Raw genomic sequence first — 20,932 nt, forward strand, 5'->3', positions numbered from 1 at the left:
TCTTCATTTTACAGCTGGTGAAACAGACACAAAGACACACAGGATCTTGCTTAGTGCCATCTTATGCTCCATTAGCAGAGCCAGGATTGAACCCAGGAAATGGATTTTCTTGTTCCTTGCTCTTACAGCTAGGTAACACACCCTCCTTTGATGACATCCAATCTCTCTTGTGATTTTTCTGCAGAAGCTGCAGCAACAGCAGCCTGGAGACTGATGATGAACCTCCTTGCGTGGAAGAAATCGATTATAATACTGACAGTTGTTCTGATGGTGAAGGGGACTTCTCGGAGCTAGACCAAGAGATCCAGGAGTGCCTCTCATGGGAGGAAGGAGAGGCAGAAGATGAGGGAGAGACCACAGGACAGACTTGCAGCTCCAAGGCTCTCAGGGGGCTTTACATTGCCAGCCAGCCAGCATCCAACAGTACGGCTCTCCCTCTGCGTTCAACACCGCTCGGGGTGTACAGTGGGTTTGAGGGCAGCCCTGCGTAAGCAAGGCTTTGAGTCGTAGAGCAGTAAGCAAATGGGCTACTGCTTGTATTCGCCTGCTTGCCAGCTTCAGCACCCTTCCTAGATGCGTTGCTCCAGTTCTGCATGGAAAACTGACTGTGTGTTTGTGGAATTTGTATACATATATATACCGAGAACAGCTCCTTGCACTTTGTACACAAGGCAGAGTACGACGCGAGAACATCATCCATTCCTAAACAGAATCCCTACTTCCATGGCTGTCTCTAGTATACGGATTCATGTAGATTGACCTGAGAAATGGTATTCTGAGTGTCCAGAGAACAAGACACTGCGTCCCTTTTCCTGGTTTAGGTTCTTATTATGGGCAGCAGCCTTTGCCCACAAATCCTGGAACAGTGGCAGTTTCTGAGGCCTTTGGCCAGAGCTCTCCGTTACCATTCATCTCTCCAGAACTTTAGAGCACGTATCTGATCTCTGATCAGAATTTTGGCAGTGTTTTTAATGGGTTGGGTCAGGCTGTGCATACTTCTGAGCTGTTCATATCTCAACAATGGTGTGCGAAATCCAACATGCCACAGTAAGGAAAGCACCACTGACAATACAGGGCAGGTCTCTGGAAACCTGGGCTAAATTCACCTCTTTGCTGCACTGGAATGAACTAGCCCAGCATAATCTCATTTGAGTCACTTCATGCTTGAACTGATGGGCCCAAGTGCTGAATTTGTTTCACAGATGCAATGAAATTATGCTTTCTTTGTGAGACATCCTTCCAGCAGGATGTGCTGAGAGAGTACAGATACAGCAGTTCATCTTGGGGAACTATGTAAGGATGTTGTTGGGAGTGAGAGGGGTTGGAAGCATTTCAAGGAGGAAGAGATGTTCTCTTGATTTAGCTGGGGTCCCCCACTATTGTGCTAATGGATTAGTGATGGTGGCAATATCCAAAGTGAATTCAGCCCAAAAAGCAGTCCAGTGACCAATTATTCTTTGTTAGTTTTATTATGATACCATTAAGGAAACCTAGTTCATGGAACAGGACCCCATTGTGCTAGATAGCAATATAAGAGAAGATATTACTGGGGGGTTATTCATAGGACACATTGTGCTGGTGATTCCCGTAACAAAGTCAGAACAGCTTCTCCTCTGATCCACAAAAAAAAAAAAAAAAAAAGATTTCTCCTAAAATTGTCTGCAAAAACATCCCTTGATTCTATAAAGTGCTGTCTACAGTGCTGTCTATGTTACAGGTAACATAGCAATGTCTTTGCAAGCCTAAATCCACCAGCATTAGAGTTCACTGTGCTTTCATACAGATGTTCAAAGCAATGGAGACGTGGCTTCTTGAACTTCAACACAGACCAAGATCCCAAACATCTGCCTGAGGTCCCTAAAGCACGAAGTCTGTATAAGCGCACCTCACTCCTCGTATTGCCTGTACTTACCATGTGTCTTAGACTCTGCTGCTGCAAATGGAGAATTGTCTTGAACACAGACGGTTTGAGTGTGCTGTGCAAGAGGCTCCCAACTCTGTCACTGCATCTTTTATGAGTCTCAAGGAGAAGGATGAACGTATAGTGTGTTGTAGCATTACAGACTGTAAGGCCTCCATTATTGGTGATTACTGTTATTATTATCGATGTGTGATTAAAAGTATTATGACATCCTCTCCTCTTTATGGTGTTTGTGGAGAGAATTACTGGAGCAGACTGATATTTTTTTTTCTTTTTTTTTTTTTTTCTGATGCATTTGTGAACACCTTTCCCCAGACTATGTGGACATACACTTCCATCAGGAGCCTGCTCTTTGGAGAAACTGCTTCTTCCTATCCTGCTGGGGTTTCAGTATCCAGGTGTTTGAAAGTCTTCACCACCATATCACAGTTCTCTCTGTCTCTAGCTCTCTCTTTATGACACCGCTCAAAAGACAGTCAGCTTGGGTCCTCAGAAGCTGAGCTTCTTAGACTGAGATAATTCATTAGGTATGGTGTGTGTTCTCTGTTCAGATGTCATGTTCTGCTTGCTTTAGTGTGCAGCTTGTTGCACATAATACTGAATTTTCATAAAAGGATGGCTCCCAGGAATGGGCATCAAACAGGTGCTCCCATTATAATAGTTTGTATAACATTGCTTAAAAGCTTATTATTAAAAAATGCTATATGTGCATAGGTGACTTCAAAATCCAGGATTCGTATGCATGACAAAACACTCACACTGTGCTGGATCCAGTCTGCAGCATACACAGTCCATGGTGTAAGATCTTCAGCATTCAGCATGACCCTAGGACACAGGGCAAAAGCTACCACTGTGTGTATATGTCTGTAGATGTGCATGTATACATCCAGAGCTGCTCTTCATTCTGTGTTATACATCAACACCCTCCAATCTTACTGGAAAAGAAAACAATTCTTCTTAAAGCTGCATATTTCTTAATGAGGCACCAATATTTTAGCTATAAATACTACAGGCCAGCCTCAGCCTTCTAGCTGTTTCCTTCTGAATTTCTTATGCTAGGGAGAATTCTGTTCAGTGGGCAAACCCTGCCATAGTTGTGATTCATTCAATCTGCAGACGGTGGCAGAGTTGTCCAAATATAATAAAAGGGGAGATGTCACCTCCATGCATGTTTGGAGCCAAATGAATAGGGCTGTTACACAGATCTATGTGCTCGGAGCTACAAGAGGAAGAAGGAGTGATGGCAAAGGCCCTTGGTGTGCTGTCAGCATCCAGGATCTGAGTGCAGCAGTGGAGCAAAGCCTGGGCAGAGCCACCACTCCCGCGCAGATGCTGCTGCGCGATATGAAATCTCCAGCCAAGGCTTCTCCCTGACAACTTCTGTGTTTGCACCAAACCACCTGTCAACACGGGGTGGCGATGGGCAAGTGAACCCCCCAACCCAAGGGTACCCGGCCTTCAACTGAGAAGGAGGGAGCAGAGGAAATACAGAGGGAGACTTGGCTGACCAACCAGTAGGGAATGGCACCTGGAAACCTCCAGAAGAAGCAGTTTTGTGGGCTGCCTCATTCTTCATAGAGCTTCCATGATGAGCAGATACTCTTCTTCTTTTGACAGACCTCTAGAGGTCAGGAGAGGGCCTCCACCGCGCACCGCTCTCTCCCCGTTATTAAAATTCTCCCTGAGTCATGGTAATTAAGCAGAACTAGGCTCTGCACAGAGGAACGGAAGTGCATTGACTTTGATAAAACAGAGTGTAAAACAACTTCAGATTAACTCCAGCCTTGTTTATTCTTGCACACTTGTAATTCTGGTTCGGTATTTCCCCAGTGAATGGAGCCGTTGTGCCCCGCGCTGAGGCATGTCACCTCACTTCAGCCTGCTAAGTGCTGAGCAGGGAGGCCACTGCCTTTTCTTGCCATCGCGAGCTAATCCCGAAGAATTTGGAAACAGCCGATGGAGAAAGGGAGAGAGGAGAGGGACGTCTCCCTGCTCCCCACCGTTGTCATTCCTCAAGAGTCGGCAAGGCTGTCAGGTTGAGACACAAGCCAAATATTTCCACAATGGCCAGAGGAGATGATGTCCTAGAGGCACTCGGGCAGCCCACGCTGCTAAAGCAGTTCTGGGCTCCTGCCAGACACATTAACTTTTTTTTACTGATGCCTTTTGTCTCGCTGACTCTCTTCACGGCCGTGAATAGCTCTGCTCTCCTTCCTCCCCTCCCTGTGGTTTACATGACATGGGTAGAAGATGCGGCGCCGAGGCGCGCTCACACTGCTCCCTCTGTCTCAGCCTCTCGCTGGCTCTCAGGCCCGCCCGGCCACAAGAGCCGCTTCCCATCCGAGGTGATGCGAAGGCTGCCTGGTGAAATACACGCGTGTGTGTAAACCCCTGGGCTAAAAATAAATAATTAAACAATAAAAATAAAAAGAATCAAGTCAGCAAACTAAAGGAAGAACAAAATCTAATTAGTTTTATCTGCTGTTTGTTATGAGGCTGTCAGAGTGCTCTATCCCCTGGTTTTACAGCACTCTGGAAAATAACAGCGATAATAATAATAAACAACTGTGCACTGGGTTGTTTTTGAAGCAAGCAGGGAGCAGATTAAGGAGGGGAGAAGACAGCAGCCCCTCTCCGCACGGGTTTTCTCCTCCTGCCAAAAAGCAGAGGCGCAGGTGGTAACGCTATCTCCTCTCTTATCTGTCCTTGGATGAGATTCACTGCCTCTGTCCATTACCTGGAGACAGAAAGCACGAGTGGGCGACTGTTCGGCAGCCAATTCAGGGCACTCAGATTGTGTTTCTTGCTCTGCCGCCAATCTGTGTGCTTTTGACCGAGTTATTTAGCCTTGGCTCCCAGCCTCAGTTACCAATGTGAAACATGAACAAGGCTTAGATTCCTCATAGCGAATGCAGTAAGGCGTGAGTGACAGTGGGTGTGTATTTTGTGTGGGGGACAAGAAATAGGGATGTAAAACTACCCACATGTTTGTACTACAGTGATTTCGACTGTTGTCAGTGGAGAAGGTTATTCTGTGCAGGAGTGTGGTGGTAGTTGCCATCACTACTTTCCACTTTAATGATGAATGGTGATGGTTCATTAGGCTGTTTCTCTTCCAACAGTGCTGGGTAATTTTAGAAGTCCCTCCTTGCAGGTTGTTATCTGCCCGTCCTGTCCCATGTTCTAGTCCTCACACTGTGGAAACTTAACACCTGTTTTGGGGAGAGCAGGATTTAACCCCATGTTTCTAAATTGTTGTGTGGTTTTCCAGGCAGAGGGCTGGACACAGGTCTCCACCTGGAGATAACACACAAAAGCCTGGAGTACTAAAAACTCTGTACGTGTACTTGCATCAGGAAAAGATGAGTGAGAAGGCTAAAGGAGGAAGAAGAAATAAATTGGAAGAGAGGAAGGAGAGGACTCAGTGTAGGGAGAGGGATGAAGGGAACAGGGAGGAATGGGAGTAGGGGGCATTTGGGGGAGAGACAGGCAGAGAAATGGGAGAATTGTTCCTATTTGTGTATCCTCTTCCGTCCCCAGATAATGTGTCAGTATTAACAGTACCAAGAAACAACCCTCTCTACTGTAGAATAAATCTGCCACTGTATTCCCCACTCCATAAACAGCAGCCAAGTCTGTATCCTCAGCGCTGCATTGTGTGTTCAGTGCTGTATTTTGTGAGTGCTTTTCATGATGGTTAAGCCCGTATCGTTTGTGGCCTTAGGTTTCCTCTCCAGGGACTCACATCCTCAGACAGATTCTGGAGGATCCATGGCATTTTATTGTCGATGCAGCACTTTGTGGCTACTTTTCTCACCTTTTCTTTATTCTGCTTCTTTTATTGCATTTTTTCAAAAGTGGAAGGGAGGGAAATGAAGGAGACGAACAGGAGTGAGAAAGAAAAGAGAAAGCAGAAAGTAGTTCCCCGCTATCTGTCTAGCAAGGTCTCCAGCAAGATGGTGAGGCGGCTATTTTGGCATCATGATTTTGAGCCTTCGATTAAGCAGCTTGTAGCTCATGCAGGGATGAGCAACAGGGAAAGGCAAATCTATCACTGAAAACAATCATCCATTGGATACCCTGGCAATAATTCCAGGCCTGGTAAACAACCATTACCTTTGGCTATCTGAGCTCTGGGCACTAGTGGCTGGCTCCTTACCAGCTGATGTAATTGCAGAGCCCCATTTCTTGCCACCCTTGCTCCTAAATGCCTGACCGAAGGCTTTGCCTGGATGGTATCCAGCGTGTGCTCTGGCAGTGCATGCTTTCCATGTTTGAGTGTATGCTCATGCACAGATCTGCAAAGGTTTCCCGGCTTTGCTACATTTTCATAAAAAATTATCTAGCTTTTCTGTGCTTGCTTCCACATCTATGAAGGTATTGATATTTATTTGCGGGGAAAGGAGGAGTCACAATGAAGCTTAAAGCACCAGGATTTGCAACACAATTGGAGATCCTTAAAGAAGGCAGATAGGAGGGATTAATTCCTGCTCCCATCACATACCTGCAGTCACTGAAAGAGAGAAATACTGCCCATTGCCGTGATCAGTTCAGTTTCCTTTGGTCTCTGTGGAAGGGGGCACAGGTGGACCAGGCAACTCCTCAAGGTGAAAGCATGGACTGTGTTGACAAAAAGCCTTTGGATTTTTTGACAACGCAGTGGTCTTCCAAGTACCAGGGAGAGTGCTAGTTAGGGAGCTCAGAATATGGGAAATTTAATGGAGGTGAAAAAGAGAGGCCTGGGAGAATAATGGCGCAGCCCAGTAACATCTGAAGTGGCCCCAGGTACTAGAAATGTAAGGGGCAAACAGGGAGAATGTGAAGCCTCAGTACATACATCAAGCTAAGACTTAATCAGCTTCCCATACACATGGAAAAGGGAAAGTAGGAAGAGCAGAAGAAGGATTAATTGGCTGTGAAACATCAGGGAATTGGCAGGTTGGGTCAAGGAAAGGGGAATACAGGCCAGTAAGCACTGACTTAGAGATTGGGGCAGAGGTACAATGACAAGATCTCCTAAGGCAAGTAGAAGAATAGCAGAAAAGTGAAACACTAAAGGTGTGTGAGGAATTCATTAATGCCTTAAAAGTGAGAAAAGAATTGTTTATAAAGTTAAAGCAGCAGCATATGACTAGAAACAAGAACAGAATGGCACCAAAGCTTGTGTAGATGAAATCAGAAAGGTCCTGGCACAGAATGTGTTAGAGGTGGTTGGGGGCACGCAAGGGAAGAAAAAGAAATCCTATAAATATGCTAGAAGGAATTAAAGCATGCATTATGTACCACAGAAGGAGAGCATGTGCAGAGGGTTGGAATAGTCATTGCCTTTTTAATTCTGCTTATCACCAAAACAGTTGTGACTAGATCCATAGCAGCAGTCATACTGACACAGGGGTGAGAATAGGCTAGAACAAAGGGGTGTAAATTAAATAATCTTTACATCGAGTCAGTGAATTCAAACTGTTGGACCCGAGGGAATTCCCCTTCATGTTGCCCAAGGAAAGCAGTCTTCGAGCAGTTAGGAATGGATTTCAAGAGCTTCTTTTGTACTGGGAGGCTTCTGCAGACTGGAGAAGGGCAAACAGGGCATTCGTTTGTCAAGATGGGAAATGAAAGAGCCAGGAAAATTTAGATCAGTCAGCTAAGCTGAGTGCCTGTGGAGAAACCTCAACAAATTATGAAACAATCAATTAATTAGCAGCTATAGGATAAGAAGGTGGCAAAAGACAATCAACATGGATTTGTCAAACTGATCTAATTTTCTTCCTTTATTGGCTAATTGGCTTAGAGGATAAGGCAGAAGTAACATATGCCTTTGCTTCAGGAAAGCTTTCAATAAGGTCTCACGTAACATTTTCGTAAAGAACTAAGGAAATATAGTTTGTATTAAATCCATGTAAGATAGATGCACGCTAGCTGAGAAATAGCTCACGAAGGCTGGGGTTCATCACCCCTAACTTCAGTCTTCTAGAAGTTAGGCATCTAGACCATATTACTCTATACAGAGAGTAAATGTAGAGAGTAAATATCTACGTGCCCTTCTAAGATAATTGTCTAAAATACATGGAAAGGATCCTTTGCTGAAATACTGTTTTCCTCATTAGCTTCTGAGCAAAGATAAACAAACCACTTAGACAGGACACCTAGCTCTAAGAACATATCCCACAGTAACACTCGTAGGGTGGTGTTTTGCTTAAACAACCGGGGCGGTGCTGTGGAGAATCCATTTCTTTTCTTTAGAACAGCCAAAAGTGTTTTGTTGAAACTCAGTTTCCCATTCACACACCTCTGTTTATGTCCACACACCTCAGCACACGCCAGCCTCAGCTCCAAACCTCTCCCACCTCGGGGTCTGCTCCAGAGCATGCCGACCCAGCTCTGTAATCCCATTCTTTGCTCTTCCAGCCTCACTCCTCCAGAGCCAAATACACCAAATGCTGGCGATTCGGGGGGCACCACCCCAGAAGAAGCTGCGATCGGAGCATGCACTCTCACTGGTGGCTGGCTTGCAGGTAGATGCCAAGAGCCCTGGAGCAGGGAGTGCACAGTGAAGCCACTGTGCCAGATGGCCTGCCCGCTCTCGGTTGTAAGAGCTGCTTTGTACTTTTTAGCTTTACTGATGCGGAGAGAACATTTTGAACTGTCTAAGCCTTATAACCTTGTATCATTGGCACATGAACAGCAGCAGCACACTGTTGAACATAATAACAAGGGGGAAAGAGCTGTGGAATTAAATAAGAATTTAAATCTTAGGGTTCGCAGCTCAGAGAAAGAGGCTTTAGCTGTGTTATTTCCAGGAACTGGTTGAGTCATGTTTAAGAATAATGGATAAGAGTAATTATTTCGTGACTATAGCTGAATAAATTATTTGCCAATAATTTTGTCTATGATTTGACCAGTTCTAGCTGCTTTCTTTAACGTGTATATGCGGGAACGTCCGCTGTATTCTGGACGTGTGTGCTGGATGTGCAGCTCCAGTCCTTGGCATCTAGCAGTGAATTTATTCCCCAAAGACAATTTTGAACAAGATTTACCCCAGAGCAACCGAAGGCAGGATTTGATCTGTCATATTCAGAATGATTCATTTTTCACCTCATCAAGTAGGAAGAGAGGAGAGATAAAGAGAGTGGGGAAGTTATTTTGCTCTTCACAACAAACCCTTGTCTTCAAAGTCGGAGCTGCCACAGCGTGGTAAGCGGTGGCCCACCGAGGGACACGACAAATGTTGCTTGGCAACTCCACACCACTGATGGGAAGCGCTCGGCAGGCTGAGCATCACAGAGAGACCGAGACGGAGAGTGAGACAGTGGCACGCCGGGACACTGGCTGCTGTCTGGCCCTGCTGGAAATGACACTGCTTGTGCCCCGGTAATTGGCAGAGGTGCCGACCAAAAGTATTTTCTCTTGGGTGGGAGTGATTGCAGGGCATAAATGTTGAAGTGTCCCCTGCCCACGCCCCAGAAACAAAGAGGCTTTGGATGTATTAATAACCTGAAGGTTAATTCTTCCCAGTGTAGCCACCTGTTAGCAAACCTCAAATGGGTCAGAAGCATGCTTTGGTTAAATGCTTACAGGAATCCAGAAAGCTATCGTTGCCCTTTGGAGAACTGCACAGCCACCGTGGCACCTTGTGAGAAGCATCAAGCCTTGGTGTAGTCGTGTCGTAGCCCTGGTAGTCCAAGGATGCTGGAGAAGCCAAGTTTGCAACAAGAGGCTGGTTGTTAAAACTGGAAGGCAGGGTTTTCAGGCACAGTATTCTTTCATCAAGTGTTGTCACTATTGAAAGATTATGAGTTAAATGAAACAAGATTGACCTCACAGAGCAAATCCCATGTGGCTCTTCTGCCAACACATTTTGCCAAACTCCTAGATATTTTCAACAGCTAACAACTGAGAATACACTACTGTGTGTGTGCTTGGGCACACAAAGTACTATTAGGATTATCAGGCCCAATGCTGGCATGGATCAAAGATTCTGAAGCAGTCACCAAAAATGGGATTTGGGGGTGTAAGAGAATATTCTATTGAAGCTAGAAGTTTTGCTTCCATCAGTATTAATCTGGGAAAATATGGTGCTCACTTTCCTCTGACTTCATGCAGCTTTAGACTGGTCCTTTCTTCTCTGCGAGACCTAAAATTTTGGAGCAAGAAGGGATATTTCCACAGAGCTGATTTTTCCTAACTACCTACAATTGCAACAATCTAAGAGTTTTGTTTATGGAAAGTGCCCACGCTGTAGTAGTGCTGCGGGTGTTATCAAAAATCACTACATGCCTCTCATGCCTCTGAACAGTCTGGGTAGACAATACATGTGAAATCTTCCCTGTTGTTCCGCCTTAGGGTTTTTGAGTGGCATACTGTCTTGGATGTTTTTAAGTAAAATAGCCTAACAGTTTCTAATGTGTATTAGAAATTGGATTTCTCCTTTTGCAAGCTGTTTTGTGCATCTTACCACCCACAGGAATGTACCTTTTTTTTTTTTTTTGGAAGAACTGCCTATGGAAGAACTTTTGGAAGAACCAACTTTTTTTTTCTTTGGAAGAACTATTTTTTTCCTCCAGGTTATGACTCTTCCACCCAAATATGATGACTCCTCATTGTCTTGCTCCCTAAACACAGGCCTTAATATTTTGAGAGATTGAATCCAGATGCAACTGTTTCTGGTCTTCATTTTTTTGTGTGCCATTATGGAAATTTTGCAGAGTCACAGGCTATTGCTGCATGTGGCACTGCCTTGAAAAGCCCAAGCAAAAATTCAGCTTCTGACTGCAACTAAATACACATATTTTTTCTTCCTTTTGTATAAATAAGTCAGCGTTTCATAAATAATTCTCCTATCTTTCTCTGTTGTTTTTTATTTTAATTGAAGCTTTGCCTTTGTAAACCCTCTTCCTTTTTTCACTGTCTCTTCTCTTATACTAATTGAAACAATTACATGGCATTTCCTGGGGACAGGTTCTTCATTCTGAGGGCTCTGACACACTGAGCGCTGGTCTGATCTTCCTCACTCAGGTTTTGTGCTGCTCAAATGCCTCTCCCTTTTCCATTTTTTCACCTCTTCCTTCACAAAGATGCCCTGGGGAACAAACACCCCAACACATATCACATATCACAGGAAAAGCCTTGCTTTAGTCTCCATGCAGTTTCCTCGTGAAGACCCCTAGTCCCTTTGGCTGCAAGTGAGCGTTTGTCTGGCCTCAGTGGTGGAGACAAGGATTTCTTCACCAAACAGAGGGAACGGATTAGAGACAAACATCTTCCTTAGGCTTTAGAGGAGGTCACACTTAGCCTCTCTAGCCTTGCTGTCCCACGCACCTGCACATTTATATGTATATATCCGAGTCACTCTACATACCTGCAATTTGGACTCTTCCACTTGAATCTGTCCAGGTAGGTGCCCCTCTTGTGTCCCTGCCCCAGTGCCCTGTGAGTGCCTACCTGCTGCCTCCTCCTGCTGATTCAACTGACTTTGTGTTTCTAGTTAACATCCTACACGCAGCATTCGTACAGATACCAGCCAGAGGAAGCTGGGATTTAGATTTCAGTCATGTTTCTAATGCCTTTGGTTTCCTGTAGCTTTCAATCTTCTTCCCCAGAGGCATTTCTCCCGAGACACACGTTCACTCGTGCTTTCCTTCTGCTGCTGTTTCTGGGCAGTGCAGGAAGCAGAGGACCAAGGAAACCCCACTTGTGCCTGCCAGCCAGCTGCTGGCACCTCAGTGGGTAGGGGGCTGCAGCCAGACCTGCTTCTGCACTGCGGAGTCATAATACCTTTTTGAAAAAATAATTGCTTTTGATTAAAATGTAAGGTTGCCATCTTCTTTTTTGTTGTTGTCATTAATGAGGGCTGCAGGCTATGGGCCTTTGAAGTGTTTCCTTTTGGCTCTCCCTGTTCTTTCTTTTATTTTTTTTCTTTCTTTTATTTTTTTTTAATTTTTTTTTTTTAATTTTAATTCTCTCAGTTATCTGCCCTTTCCAGCTCAGAGTGAGATTTGTTAATTTTCACATGCTTGCAAAAACCTGGCTGGCACGGTCTGGCTCCCCGGCAGCCTCTATACAGGCAGCCAGTCAGGGGAGCAAGCAGACAGGCAGCGCACCTCCCTCATTAGCTGCTCTCACCCCCACTTGGCTGCTCCAGAGGGGAAAAGATGGGGCACAGGTACTGTCCTTGCCAGAACAGCTCGTCTCCTCTGCAGAAATGCCCCTCAGCAAGGCAGGAATGAGCACACTGCTGTGTTTAGTTCAGGCTGGCCAGAACTATTTTATTTGTCATCTCAGGCACTTGCAGGCTAATGGACTCCTCTGCATCACTTAATGTTGAGGGTCGTTTTTTTGTTTGTTTTCCAGCCTATTAGTGGAATAACAGGACACCCAGCTGAACCGCAATGGTCCCTCAGGTGTTTCCATCTGTATGCCACAGCTGATTGCTACCTTGGGTTAGTCCAGAAAGGAAATAGTAAGCTTTGAAACTCATTTCTCTTTCCTCTGCTCAGGGTTGTGGTGTGGGCAATGGAAACAACTGGACTGATCATCTCCTGGTTGCAGAGGGTTTCCCAAAAGGTGAGCAAAGGTGTAAAATGGCTGAGAGACTTGAGCCAGGTGATGCTAAAAGTCAGCTGAGAGAGAACTCATCCCTTGGATGACAGTCCAGGGCTTAGTCCATTGGACAATATCGAGCACTTTCCTGTAGGCTGTCATGCAGTGGTCAGGATTTTCATTACATCCATGGAAACACCTACCTTGACCTTTGTCATCCTAAAACCCTAGTTTCTTCTTCCATAAAAGCAAGTGTAAGTGCATATAAGCAGTTTCTCTTTATCTCTCTCATGAAAGACTGCCTGCATGAGATTTCTGTCTGGTCTTTAAGGAGGGAGAGATTGCTCTAGATAAGAGCAACCTCTTAGCTAAAGTGCTTGCCCCAGTTACAGGTATAAATCTGACTTGAACACTGCGCTTCTGGGCCAGCTAAACCAGTCAGGGAGGGAAAACCACATCATATCAAAATAAATTTGGGGATTAAAATTGAGGATTAATAGCAACTTCACTAAAATTTTGCATTTGGGGGTTCTTTCGACATCTCCCACCTCCAGGTGGCTTTTATCTGTCAAGAAATACTTCTCTTTGATGTGTATTGACTTATAAGTCAACATCGTGACACCAGCTCACCTAAGTTCTGCACCATGTCGGAATCATGCTTCAATGGGGGGATGTAGACACACTGTGAAATGCAAAAATCACTTATTTCTGCCTTATCAAGGGACCCTCTGCATAATGCTACCATTCTCCTTACACTTCCCTTCCCCTTTTCTTCTCAAGCACAGGCGTGGTCTTCCTTTCCAGGCAGAAGATTTTCTCCTAAGCATCATTTTTAAAATCTCCCCTTTCTGTTTCTCAGGCTGAAAGTTCCTCTTACTTTTATTTATTTATTTATTTATTTCCATAGTAAAAACAACACATCAGGGGAACTGATTTTAAAGAGATTGAAATGAATCCTCCAGCCTTAGATCTTTTAATGCCTCCATCAAGAACACATCAGAGAGCTCCAAAAGTGGCCAGTGATACATCTCCAGACTGCCTTTTGTAGCACATTTGTCTCAGAACTGGAAGGTGAGCTCCCTTATGTACAAATCTGCATGGAAATGCTTTAATTGCTGCTGTGTCATCACAGTGGAGAAACTCATATGGATTCCTGCCAGTGGAAGTGTCGGAGCCCCAGCTGGGTCTGGTTTCTGGGACACAGATGTCAGCAGAGAACAGCATGGGACAATGAGGCTGTGGCAGCTCCCTGAGTCTGGGAGGGAATTGACGCACACAAAGTTCCCTCCTGCCTCGAGCAGGGCAACTCTGAGTTCAGCCATATTATTAAATTAATGTGGTTTAATAAGTCATTGTGTGCCACTGAGCAAAGCTAAGTGATGGCAACTGTTATCCCCAGGTCATGTCACATGTGAGATAGGGTAGGTGATGCTGAAACCTCTTCTGCTAACATTTAGTAACTTCTATAGCTGTGGTAATTTGATCATGTGTCGCCAGCTTCAAAGTGAGACAAAGCAGATGAGACATGAACTGTATGTATCTGACTGGATGCATTTTAATCCCAGACAGCCTCCTGCTCAAACCTCTGTGCCATCACTGAGCTGGGTGCTGCCTTCCCCAGCAGCCCCGGGCTGAACGGTGCAAGCAATGCTGTTAAAAACCGCCAGGCCCCAGCAAAGCCCATTGGTGCTCCTGGATTTCTCTTCATCGGACCTGGATCTTTTTTCACCAGACGTGAGATGATGATGAACATGACACTTGGGTTGCCATGGGAACACAGCGTGAGCTTCGTGTTAGCAGCTCTCCTTCCTGCAAGCGAGCGCTGCAGGCTCTAGGGATGGGGACGAGCAGCACTGCTGGCATCTGTCCAGGGCTTGCCCACATGCTCTTTCGAGGTCTGGGGGTGAGCCCCACATATTTAACCAGAGGAAGATCTGAAGGGACAAGTCACTGCAAGGTAGGAAGACGTGTCAGACAGTAGGGAGGGAAATTGCAAAGTCCTGGTTGAAACTTCTGCTGCAAAATCTTGATGAAGATCATAAGGGAGGCCCACAGGGACCTACAGACTAAGAGTCTGCCTCCCAGCCACCACGGGGAATATATGAAAATTTTCAGCATGGGGAAAAACTGGAGCCCTGAGGTCCCCTTGTATAAAGGGATATACATGCTGCTCCAGCATCACTGGGAGGGTGGCAGGGACCAGAGCGTTTCTACCACAGCTTCCCTCTGCCTCCTTCCTGAAGGCTTTTATAAATCCTCCCCCCAGTCCTTTAGAAATGCTTGTGTTCAGTTGGTGACATCCATGCTGTCCACTCTCCTGTCCACCCGTAGGACTTTCCTGAGCCTTAGCTCAGAAATAATCAGGAAGCACTTTTGTGCTGTTAGAAAACCATTTGGAGCTTTCAGAAAGGCGATTTCAGAGAGACTCCTCATTGTTACTGCTATTATTCTCCTTTCACAGATCTCCCTTTAAATCCACACCTAATATTGTTTTATTAGGGGAAGAAATACTTTTCCGAAGATCTTACAGAAGTAGGTTTTGATGAAGCAAAGGGAGGGGGGTGAGGTTTCAGGCCTGTTTGGAAGACAGGTGAAAACTGTTGTCCATCTGTCTCACTAATGTGTTGATTTGAATGTGCATCAGATGGGTGGGAGCTCCCCAGGAAGAGATAAGGGAAGCCCAGGTTAAGAAGAGCTGAAATGCTGCTGGAGGGAAGAAAGGGGTAATGAACGTAGAGGTTATGGTGTTGGCAATACAGATACTGTTAGGGACTACAAGAAAGAGTGAGAAATACCACCCAGGGAATCTAGCCAGGTGGTTATAAAGTATGATAAAATAGGATTTAGAGGAACAGCTTGCAGCATGGTAAGTGTTAGTCTATAAGACCTGTCAGAAGTTTGGTAGAGAGTAGCAAGAACAGCAGAAATAGATTAGGAACGTGAAGCTTCTTGCAAGAAAAGAAAATTTCTTTTCTGTCTGTCATAAATCTTTCCCTCTTCACCACTTTAGCTGCTTCCTGCATTCCCTAAGCAGGCTTAGTGCTCATACGTGGCCAGAGGGTTTCAATTTGAGCTCCAAATAATAATAATAAATTCCATAAAGTGATTCCATGTGGAGAGCAGAGATAATAGTGCCTTATGCTTACACAGTAGGGCCTGCACGAGTTTGGGTCAGGCAGGCTGAGGGGTGGTTTCTCACCTGCAGCTCGTTGTGGGGTGATGCCCTGCACCTGCTCTGCGGCAACTGCACGAGGAGCGGGGCAAGGGGAAAGCTGCTCTGGCTGAGGCTGTTGAGTTAAGGCGAGGTAGAGAAAGGAAATGTAGCTCTCTGTATTGGATTTTAGCCAGGATGCTGAAGTTAAACATCTGGTTAATTAATAAAAAAGAGCTGCAACAGCACTATGCTTGCTACAGCCATGCTGGGACACTGGAATTGTTGTTCTTTTGTGATCGCGAGCCTGGGTCTTCCATTACAATTGCACTGCCACGAGTGCCAAGACTGTGCGTGGAAAGTGGCTCAGCTGACTCTTGAACAGTAGCTGCTGCTTTTCCCGGGGAGTTGGAAACCAGGCTGCCTCCGCAGCAAGCTCACGGCCGGGTCCAGGCAGTGCCGCACTCAGACTGAGGTATGTCATTGTTTCATCCTGTTAAGGAGAGCAGAAGCTGTGTAATAGCTCTGCTGAGATCTCTTGTTCTGTCCGTTAGCGGGAGGATTGTGTGTTTAGGGAGAGCAAAGAGAAGAGCGTATCTGTTATCACCTCTTCCCCTGCGTTTGCCTTGGGATGTCTCATGCTTGTTTCCACATGTAAAGGCCATCGCAGCTGCTCTGTCCTAGGGCTGGCTCATAACCAAGGAGCTCCGAGAATTGATTCTTGCAGATGATAAGAATCTATTTGTTGGGCAGCCAACTCTGTTGTGGTGGGATGACCTTGTGATGGCTTTCCAGTGTAATTTCTGGTGGGAATTACATTAAGAGCTTCTTTTATGTAGATGTTTTGGCCTGCTGCAAACAATGGCTGGCTTTGGGTTCGGATTTCAGTTTCTGCAGTTTTGGAAAGCCTTCTCTCTGCCTCTACCACCTTCAACTTTGTCTGTACTCTTCCCAGCTGAAGCGGGGATGGTCCCTGTGCTGAGGCTCTTAGTGCTGCTCTTCCAAGAGTGGAGGGCCAGGCTTCACAATGTGCTAGTTTTCTGCAGAGATGGAGGGAAGTTTCTTTTTCCTTTATGGTACTGTTGTGCACTTGGGCTGATCCACCACACAAACTGCTGTGACCTCCAGCTGCCCCATTTACACTCCTAATTGAGTGGGTTGTTAGAGGACTATACAATCAACAGTATGAAATGTTGCTTTGGTCAAGTATCTTTTCTTCTTGGTTTCTCCTACAAAAGCACAGCACTAATAGAATTAGTTCTACTTGCCAAACAGATGAGTATCACACAATTTGCAGAGAGTTCCCTGCCAAAAGCATGGGACTTTATCATTTCAATTTTCTGTTAGGTACATGGAACACCCTAAAAGCCCAAACTGGAACTGTGGCTTCCCATCAAATTTTGAATCATATCCAGTTTAAAGAGAAGGACTTCGGTGTGTTTCCTGTATCCAGACTTGTGGGAATTCCTTTTGCCTCATTCACACAAGACTGTACAAGGGAGAGGTTTAACACTGGAGATGCATCTCTTAAGGAGGGAACTGAAGTATTTTATTGCATTTCACATACCACCTTCTCAAGCAAAACTGCCGACTGCTGTAGACAGGGTCTGAGGGACACAGTTCTAAGACAAAAATACGAGTCTGCACCTCATGTATTCACAAGAGGAGTTGCTGTTCATCCAAGCCTCAAAAGCAATTAAGATCCATGTCCTGGCTAGAGTAAAGCTGATTTAGGTCTAGAGTATGAAATTCAATGGCACGCTGTGGGAGGTGGCCTTTGGACCACCTCTCCTTCCCTCCTTCCCACTTGCTCAGGGATGGTTGTTGTGATGTGGAGCAGGAGTGGGCTTGACGTGCTGTACTAGGGGAATGTCTATGTCAGTGGCTGGGGTCCTCCATAGCTAAAAGTGGAAGTGAAGTTGTGTGGTTTTTTTTGTTTGTTTGTTTTGTTTTTCTTTTACCCTGAATGAGGAGTTGGCTATGTTCAGCCCATGACCTTTCAAGGAGCACTCCTGTGCTCTGCATCAGAAACTAAGTCAGGGAAGAACCACGTTCTCCCCTTTGTTTCCCTTCACCTTAATTAAGCTTCTTAGCCTGATAAGGTTTTAGATGTTTTTGTGTTCCGTCTTGATCTTTCAGACATTCCACAACCACCTTTTTGAATGTTTCCCAGGCCCAAAACTTTCTGCTTCCCAGGAACCACCTGGCTGGAATATATCTGGTCAGATAAAGTCCTGTAGCTCTACCAAGTTCAGGGTCAATTAAATTACTCCAAACCTACCTTTCCCTTGAGATTTCAGTTGGATGCAACCACTACCTTACTTCCTGTCTGAATCTCTCTAATTGGCAGTGTTTATGGGACACCTGCTCTCTGCTGAGGCTCCCATTGGTCTTCCAGTATCCAGGCTCAACTCTTTCCCTTAGTTCTGTGTGCATCAAAGCACTCAGCCCTCCCATATGTCTTATATACTGAGTTTTCTACCTCTGAGAAAATTTCATATCCACAGCACTGGGAATGTGGATATATATAACTTTCACGGGGACTTTTGTTCATCTAGTCTTCAGTTGAATTTTTGCTTTGAGATTTTTTTTTCCTTTTCTGATTCCATCCCTTTGCTCCTAATCCCACCACCTGGTATGGCTCACACTGCAAAATCTCTCTGCCTCCTCAGTGTATACGCCCTTCAAATATTTGTAGACATTTATCACTTCCCCCCTGCTTAGTCATCTCTCTGCCAAGCTAGACATATTTAGTTCTTCTAATCTTTCCTTGCGAGTGAGTCCCTCCAGCACTCGTAATTCATTTCTCCTTGCTCTTCTTTGTATGCTTTCCAGTTTGTCAGCACTTAAAATACTTCTTATTTGGGGTGTTTTAATATGCGCAGGCATGAAGAAATGGAGAAGAGAAACTTCCTGAAAAGAGAGAGTTTTTTTGGCTTTAAGCCATTGGGAATGTCTTAGAGTGGGCAAACCTGAGAATTCCCGTTGTGAGTTTCCAGGTGGGTCTCTAGGACGCAGAAGAGTTGTCCCCTCTTCTCTTCTGGGTTGCTGTATTACCCACCCCTCAAAATCTGTAACAAAATATATCACTTAATATTTTTTTCTGTTTTTCCAGTTCCCCTCCTAACCAGACAAACTGATCTTATCCAACTGTCACGGGCTTGGCCTCTCATTTCCTGCCTGGCTCTGTCTCCCTCTCAGGCTGAAGGCTTTGTGTGTAAGTGATGATTTTCTACTGGGCTCTTGGGTGCAAGTACTTCAGAGAGAGTGACTACATCTTATCAGTGCTGAATCTCTCTTCCCAGCTTTGTTCTTCTCAAATACTGATAGGCACGGTGCCAAAGGATCAACAGAGAGCAGCCAGCTTCTTTTTATCTGAGGAAAATTTTCCCCTTCTGGCCACTTATTGTTTCTGCTGCACCCAGGCTGTGTAAAAAGGAATACAATTCAAAATGGGTTCTGTTTCTAGGATCCCGGTTGGACGTTTTTCCTTCAAATAACCAACCTGACATTCTTTAGATATTAACTTGTTAATTAAAGCTACATCCTGGAGGGATCGTGTAGAGTTGCTGTTCAGCCTCCACCTCTCATTCTGAACTCCACGGTGGTTTTTGAGGCGTTCCTGGTATCTCACTGATGGTAATTTGTGCTGTCTGAGATTATGTGATGTGAGCAGAATTGAAAGGAATGTCAGGGAGCAGCAAGTGTTCCCTCACTCATTAACTGCAGCAAGGTCTGCAGCTTCACTGTCTGCATTAAGAATTTTTTTAAATATTCCTCATCGGCATCTAGTGACCTGCAAGGTAGCAGCAGTTTATCTAGCTAAGCGATGCTGTCAAACTTACTAGTCTGAGATAGGTATTAGTATCAAAATGTTTCCAAAACCAAAATAAAGCCAATTGCAAACCTGTAGAGTCTGGCACACCTTTGCATAATGCAATCTATATTTCAGCTGCAAATACCAAACCGATGCTTTTTTTTTTTAATAAGAGAAATGAAAAGGTTCTGCTTTGCTTCCTTCGACATCATGTTCTTTCTTCCCACCCAGACTAGATATTTATCAAACATCTGCCTTCTGTTTTGGTTGTGCACAGAGAATATTATGAGTTTAATAAGTAAGATGTGAAACTAGCTCAGCTGACTGGGCAGGAAATGTTCTTCTGCTGTGGTATGAAGGCTACTTGGATTTGTTAAGCCAAGCTCTGGAAAGTGAAATCAGAAGCAAACAAAAGCAAGGTTGGTTGGATAGGAGAATATATTTCTCTTTTTTCATTCATGTTGGTTGGATAGAAGCATATATATTTTTTCTATTTGTTCCATGTCAGTATGTGCCACTGGCTGAAGCCACTGTATCCTTAGAAAGTGTAGAAACAGTGAAACCAAAACTTCTTGAGTGAAGAGCGAAAGCTGCTATTGCTTTGACAGTGGATTGACTTTCCTAGCTGTCTGTTGAAGCAGCCCTGGAGAATCATGCTGAACAGTGCATTACGGATATACACACTGGATATTAAAAACGAGAGAGAATGCATTTACTGTCACTTGCAGGTTGCCTTTCACCCTTCTAGTTGTCATAGCATTCAGAAGCATTAAACAATGGGCCTTTGTCTACAGAAAGAAAAATATCTCTATCACAGGTTTAGGCAGGAGCAGCAAAATCATTCTGAAAAACAGAAAGGAAAGCGCTGGGCATTTTCACCAGCCTATTCTGAGATACTTGTTTGGGGGCCTGATTCTTGAATCAGCACCAGGGCATCTACTTTTGCACCATCAGACTGTTTATTAGCAGCATGAGCCCAGGAACAGGCTCAGGAAAAGTCCACTGCCTTTGATGCTGTTGCAAACAAGCTTGTCTTTCCCAGAGGAATCAGCAGTCTAGCTTGCTTTGGTTTGTTGTTTGTCTACTGTCATTCACATTCAGAAAGAGGGTGGAGTTTTTTGTTTGTTTTTGCTTTATGAGAACATGCAGTTGCTCAAGATCCATTTGCTTGACAAAATGTTTTACAAACAAACCGTATATAGGAATCGCTTTTTTCGCTGCTGAGATGCAAAACAATTTTTACTGTAGAATCTCAAGAGACAGATGAGATATGGTTCAGCACAGCATGACTTTAAGTATTTGGTCAAATAGAGGTGGGATTATTACTGTATTTAAAGCAAAGCATACATTCAAATGCTTTGAACTGAGGTTTATTCTGTGCAAATATTTGACAAGTAGGCTCTCATTTAAGTACCCTTTCTAGCTATTGGCACAGGAAAATTGCTTCTAAACAAGTATCCATGAAGTCTAATGGTTATTTCTCCTTGTCATGAGTTCCCTCGATACC

General features: G+C 44.8%; 1 protein-coding gene across 1 annotated transcript in view; it reads left to right on the forward strand.

The window, feature by feature from the left end:
• AGBL1 (AGBL carboxypeptidase 1) overlaps positions 1-5,695 on the forward strand; it is a 308,283-nt gene extending 302,588 nt beyond the window's left edge. The window contains exon 24 of the mRNA XM_083849719.1: positions 185-5,695. Coding sequence (XP_083705845.1) covers positions 185-491 — 307 coding nt within the window. The 3' untranslated portion in view covers positions 492-5,695. The remainder of the gene's footprint in view (positions 1-184) is intronic.
• Positions 5,696-20,932: the final 15,237 nt, after the last annotated feature.

Source organism: Anser anser (assembly GCF_964211835.1).
Source record: "Anser anser genome assembly, chromosome: 10".
NCBI classification, from domain to species: domain Eukaryota; kingdom Metazoa; phylum Chordata; class Aves; order Anseriformes; family Anatidae; genus Anser; species Anser anser.